This window comes from Microcaecilia unicolor, chromosome 6, assembly GCF_901765095.1.
Source record: "Microcaecilia unicolor chromosome 6, aMicUni1.1, whole genome shotgun sequence".
Taxonomy (NCBI): domain Eukaryota; kingdom Metazoa; phylum Chordata; class Amphibia; order Gymnophiona; family Siphonopidae; genus Microcaecilia; species Microcaecilia unicolor.
Window position 1 is genome coordinate 113,643,551 of NC_044036.1, and position 6,000 is coordinate 113,649,550.

At 43.9% G+C, this 6,000-nt stretch overlaps 1 protein-coding gene across 2 annotated transcripts in view; it reads right to left on the bottom strand.

Annotated features, from left to right (window-relative positions):
- PRRX1 (paired related homeobox 1) overlaps positions 1-1,685 on the bottom strand; it is a 147,795-nt gene extending 146,110 nt beyond the window's left edge. Inside the window, exon 1 of one of the 2 annotated variants that reach the window (XM_030206913.1) lies at positions 718-1,682. In XM_030206913.1, coding sequence (XP_030062773.1) covers positions 718-964 — 247 coding nt within the window. In that variant the 5' untranslated portion in view covers positions 965-1,682. Of the gene's footprint in view, positions 1-717 lie in introns of both variants that reach the window. The other variant, XM_030206915.1, reaches the window with a different exon arrangement.
- Positions 1,686-6,000: the final 4,315 nt, after the last annotated feature.

Genomic DNA, 6,000 nt, shown 5'->3' on the forward strand with positions numbered 1-6,000 from the left:
TCAGGATTTAGTATGATTATTTTCAGAGGCTTGCTGACCAGTTGTCAGCCCCAATTTGAAACTGCGCGAGGCTCTTGCGCGCCCTAACTGCAGCAGACAGGCAGGAGGCCAGAGCTTCCCACTCTACCCCTCACTTCTCAAGCATTTCTCTCCCTCCCCCTTTCCACCTTAATTAGAATCTAATTATGACAGCTCCCTGCCCACCCTTCCTGATTATCCTCCATGAGCTGATGACTATAATAACACGTTTGGAAATTTTCTCTGGCGGGTCCATCACAGTTAAGCCCTTTCTCATACTGCGCACATCCATCCCAGGTCGTGATCCTCCTGCCCTTCAGGTCACATCTCTCCTCTTACAGCAAGGCCTTCTCGTGCTCGACCCGAGTATGGCCTATACATGGCCCGTGTCCTTTTTCCATGGACTACACCCCCTCCCCCATGCCTTTTACTGTACCTTCCATCCTTATTCCTTGCTCTTGAGTCTTGACCTCATATTTGCCTTTCCCGGTTGCAGTCCCGTTTTTGCCCCTCCACCCCACAACCACCTTTGCCTCTGTCCCCTTGTTTCCCGGTGCTAGGTTTCTGATTCTGTCACCCTATGTTCCCCCGCTGCCCGCACTGGGCTCCCATGCTCTGGTCCTGTTGTCCCTTCCTCCCCAGCCGCCTTTGGTCTGGTTCAACCTGGCAGCGCGCCGTATCTGCTCCGATCGCACTTACTTTCTTGTTGAGGGGTGTCGCTGCCGCTGGTTAATCCCGGGGACTCCAGTAGGCTCCTGCCCGCTTCCCCCGCCGGCTCCTCGGCCTGAGGTCCTACCATTTCTCCAGCTTCCTCTAGATCCAGCAGGTGACTGACCGAGAAGTTCTTTTTCGCTTGTAAATTGTCCAGACTGGCCGTGATCGGACTGTCCAAGCGACTGGAAATGGCAGCCTGTCTGTCCATCACATGGGCATAGCTGGAAGTCATGATTCCCAACTCAGGCTTCAGACCAAAAGCAAGAGAAAGGGACGGGAAAAGTCAAAGTCCGTCCTGGAATCCAGGAGCTGCTCTGCCCCGACTGAGAAATCCAGCTAATCCAGAGGTGCAGAACCAGGATCACGGTTCTTTTTTTTTTTTTTTTCCGGAACTTTCAAAGCTGCCCCAACACCAAACCTGGCTTCAGACTTTCTTCCCAGAAGCAACAGGAGAAAAACGTGGTTCAGCTTTAAAACATCTTCAGACTTGAAGCAAAACTTTCCCCTCCTGGTGACTCTCAAGAGTGACTCTAAGGTTTCACACAGAATGATGTCTTGCAGATGTAGTGGGAGAAGGCAGGATCCTTTCCCTTTTTCCTCCTCCTCCTCCTCCTTCTGGAAAGGAGGCTTTAAAGAGTCCAAGGGCTGATTTTTGGAGAGCCTTAGCCCTCTCGCCAGGATAAAGCAGCTCTCTGGCACTTCAAAAGGCCCAAGACTGGCATGCGGGGAGAGACTTTGCAGGGAAGGAATGAAACTTGAAGACCCCTGGGAGGGCAGATCGACTTAATAAGAGGCTGCAATTACGTGGCAAAGCCTTTGTGCTGTTTCTGACGTTTTACAGAGCCCCCATTTCTCCATCACATGCTCTCTCATCCTCCTTCCCTGACACCATCACCCAAAAGCCAAAATTCTTGCCCACGTCTGGTTTTGACCACGGGGTCCTTTTGGATTTCCTGAAGTAGATTCAGTTCTCAGGATCCTGCATGAATGTAAAACGAAGCCCCTGTCAGTCAGGCACCCCTCCTCTCTCCCCCCCCCCCCCCCCCCCCCGAACATGTGCCTTATTTTGTTTCAGAATTAACTCCTCCTGATTTGTTTAAGATCCCGTTGGACATTCTCATTTGCATGTCTTGATAAGAGCTGCAGGAAAAATTGTGTGTGTTGGTGGGGGGTGGGAGGGAATCCATTTCTAATGCAATCATGTATTTTAGGGTTAGGTTTCCTGCTGTTCCAACAGCTTTGCTTCAGGCCACAGTGAGAACTTTTGACAGTGAATAAAACCCAATGTCTTAAGCAGAATGGCAGCGTTAAACTGGGAGCCCATCCTGAATTCCCCCTCCTGTGACACATACTGAAAGCATTAGCAGTCTCAGGAAAACGGATCTCCAGCTTGAACTAGAAACATGTTTAGAAATCAGAAATGATGATACTGTGCTCCGAAAATCGCACTTTAGCGCTGATTTTGAAAATTTGGCATAGAAGCACCTCTGATTCCACTCCCGCCTCCCCAATAATTCCAGCTAACAATGACATTAATGAAGGATGGAATTCTGTGTTTCACAACTTTAGGAATCTGTACGTGCGCAGGCGCTTCATTAGAAGTGAATTACTGTAGGGGCCAGCAGGGAAGACCTTTCATTACCTCTGTCTAACATAAAGAGAATGAGACTTCTGAGGAGCCGGGACTCCCGGGAGAAACTTGCGTGAGATTTTGAGTGAGGGTCCCCCCCCCCCTCTCCATGTGTGCAAATGTCAGGAGTCTGGGCTCCAAGCTGCCGTAGACATCCCCAAGCTTCCAGCCCCCTGATCTGGGAAAAGAACATTTGATGCCATCAAAGGGATGTAGATTGAAAGCAGATGTGCTTTCCTCGGCTCTTTCCATGCATTTAATTAAGGAGCAGGGTTGGAGGAGACTTTTTCATCACTAGTTCCCTCGTAGGCTCCCCTTCCTTTTGCTCCCCCCCCCCCCCACTCCCCATACACTCCCCGTTTCTCTTTTCTACCGAATGAGATGCGCGTCCTTGGATTTTTTTTTTAACAGTTTGCGCCCCGCGACCGTGTCAGTGTTAGTAAGCAGATTCTTTCATGTACAATTCTTTCCCTGCCCCTGCAGTTATCAGCAGACTGCAAAACACTTCCCTCTTTTCGTTTTCTTTTTTTAAGTTAAGACTGAAAGATAGGAACCTGCGATTTTGTAATTAGCACGCTTGCTTGGTTTCCACTTGTTACCCCTTTCCAGTCAAACTCAGCAAACTTTGGTTTCTGTTGTAAGGAACGAGTAAAGATTAAGAATGCTTAAAGGATTTGTTTATGTTCTGAAAATAAAATATTTCTATTACTTAAAAAAAAAAATCCCCAAATACTAGGCATTCTGCAAATATGAAGCAAGGTTGTTCATATTCATCCCAGGGTGAGCGTCCTTGAGATCCATTCATCCCATGGTGGTGCCCGTCATTTTCCACAATGTGAGCAATCTTTTTATTATTCGCCCTACCTGGAGCATTATGTATCTCCAATTTGATAACCCTTTCCCTCATCCATTTCACAGGAGGGAGTATCCTTTTTCTTTCTTCATCCCATGGTGCGGCTCTTTTTCTCTCATTCACTACACAATGACTTTCCACTTTGCTTATTCATCCCATAGGAAACAGGCCATTTAGCCCTTAAACTAATTTATCGCGGGGGAGGGAGGGATTTCTTTCGTTTTGTGTCCTTGTGCACTCACCTTTTCTTCATTTCATGGAGTGCATTGTTTCCAACCTGTTGAGAAGAATTGGTGAGCGAAGCACGCTTCCGCCAGTGCTACAAATCCAGCATTTGCATTTTAATGTCATTATAAGTGGATACCAAAATAAAACAGCAATTAATTGTACTACTACTGCTAATAATAATTAATTGAGTTAAACCGGTCGATATTGGCTGTGCTGTGCAACACGTCTTCATGATGCAGTGGTCTCTGTCTCTCTCTCGCATACATTGGGTATGATCTTGCCCTGAACAAGTTTGGATTAGCAAACTCCTTTATGACCTACCCTTTCTTGTACAGAGGAAAATAGAGCTCTGATCCGTCTGAAGTTTTCTCTTATTTACATTCATAGCCACAGTGACTCCATAGTTTATTTTCTAACTATTAGCTAAGTATTATGAAGTCTTTACTGTAGAGTAATTGCAGGAATATTGGTCTGTATCGCTGTTGTTATAATGATGGCAACACTGTTGTCTTAGATGTAATAGTTTTGGTTTATAACTTTCTAAATATATCAGTTAATTGAAGAAACATTTGATTCTATATAAGAAGGGGAAAATATTCCTTGAACTATTTATTACAATTAGCGCGTTAATTGTATGCGTATTTATCATTACTTGTGGTGTACTTATTTACTTTGATCACACGAGAACCACTAGTTGGAGCTCGTATAGTGAAATGGAGCCACTGTGGTCTTTCTACTCCCACAAGCTAATTAAACATGTAAAAAGAGCCCATTTCACAAAGAAATCTCAATAAAAGGAAAAATGAACACGCATTTCTCCTTTGCAGATTTCTGGCTAAGAACAGGGGGATTCTTCTCTCTCCTCTCAACTGACATTCTGCCACTTAGCGCTGCTCACACCTTTTTCAGTACTAGCTCAAGGTGAGTTACATTCAGGTACACTGGATACATCTCTGTCCCAGGAGGGCTCACAATCTAAGTCTGTACCTGAGGCAATGGAGGGTTAAGTGAGTTGCCCAAGATCACAAGGAGCAGCAGCGGGATTTGTACACGCCCCAAAAATGTGACAAGAGCTGTTGATTGTGATGTTGTGCTTAAGTACATCATGGGAACAGTATTTGACATGGACATGAATGAAATTCTAGGGACGTGAATTCTTTTGACAGTAGATGCACTGATTCGTGTCACCTTGAATTATTATTATTATTATTATTATTATTATTATTATTATTATTATTATTATTATATGTGGCAAGCGGTAATACAGCGCAGCCTTTGCGTTTAGTGGCTTCTATGTGGCTCTTTCAAGCTTATTGTACTTCTTCCCTTATCCGTTCATTTGTTGCTGGTGAAGTTATTGTTTTTGGAGTGGGAGATAAGGCAATAGTGTTTTTATCTGATGTCTTATGTTATCATATTCTAATCTATAAGGACCTTATCTCTATAAAATCTATACAGCCAGCTGAGCCGGAGGAGCTGTGGCAATTGCCGGGTTTTTCTCTTTCTTATCCGCTAGTAATGGAGGAGACAAGAAAAGACACGGAATACGGAAAACTGGCCAGCAGTGAATAACAGAATAAAATCTGCTCAGGACAAAGCGCTTCAGCTTCTCAACTTTCTTCGATTAAATTAAATCTTGTGCTTTAGGACAGTAAATAAATTAGTGGGAGTTAATCTTTACAATTAACTAATAGAAGCTCAGCCAAAACTTGAAACAAAGTACTGTAATCCAAAAAAAAAAAAAGAAAAAGAACCACCCCCACACAGCAAGGCAAATAATGGACCTTAACCTTTGCTTTTAATAACATAAACCAAACTTCCTCTAAAAAGTTATATTACCTTACAGTGTACACATCAAAACAACATTAAAAGTTCCTTATCTCCCGAGATTACCGTTATCTGGCAGCTGAGTCCAGTTTGAAAAACATCTGTCAAATTAAAGAAGCCTTTTTTGCAAAATTTATGGCGGGGAGGTCGTAAGGTGTCATGGGGAATTAAGGGTGCCAAATCCCTTCACTAAGGCAGAGTTTTCAAATGACATCTGTGTTTATTTCATTCTATCAGAAAATAAATACGGTCAGATTAGCGAGCTGGGACTTTTCAGCTGTTTTGGGAGCCCCGGAGGGCTCCTTGCTTAACTCCATTCCCATTTCTAGAGTTGGGGCAGGCTAAGCCGACCCTCTCCTCCGGAGCAGCCCCTAAACAGACTCTCAAAGATCAAACTCAGAGAAAAGTTCTTATAAAAAATAAATAAACTTCTAAAAAGACCAGAACTGAGAGAGGCAAGAATATTTCACGCGGCTTTTTCCACAGAAAGTCACTTCAAAAGCAATCCCAAGTATTACTGTAAAACTGGACCTTCTAGTTATAAGAGTTGCTCGGTTGAGAATAAATAAACCGAAGAAGACGCGAGGCTGGACAAAAGTTAGAACACGCAGAGTCTCTATTATTATTTCCCGCACTGTCCAGAGATTTATGTTTATATCTGTCTATTGTTCGTTTTCCATATACTGTAGATCGTTCCGAATATTTTAAAACATCGCTTTCTACATACTAG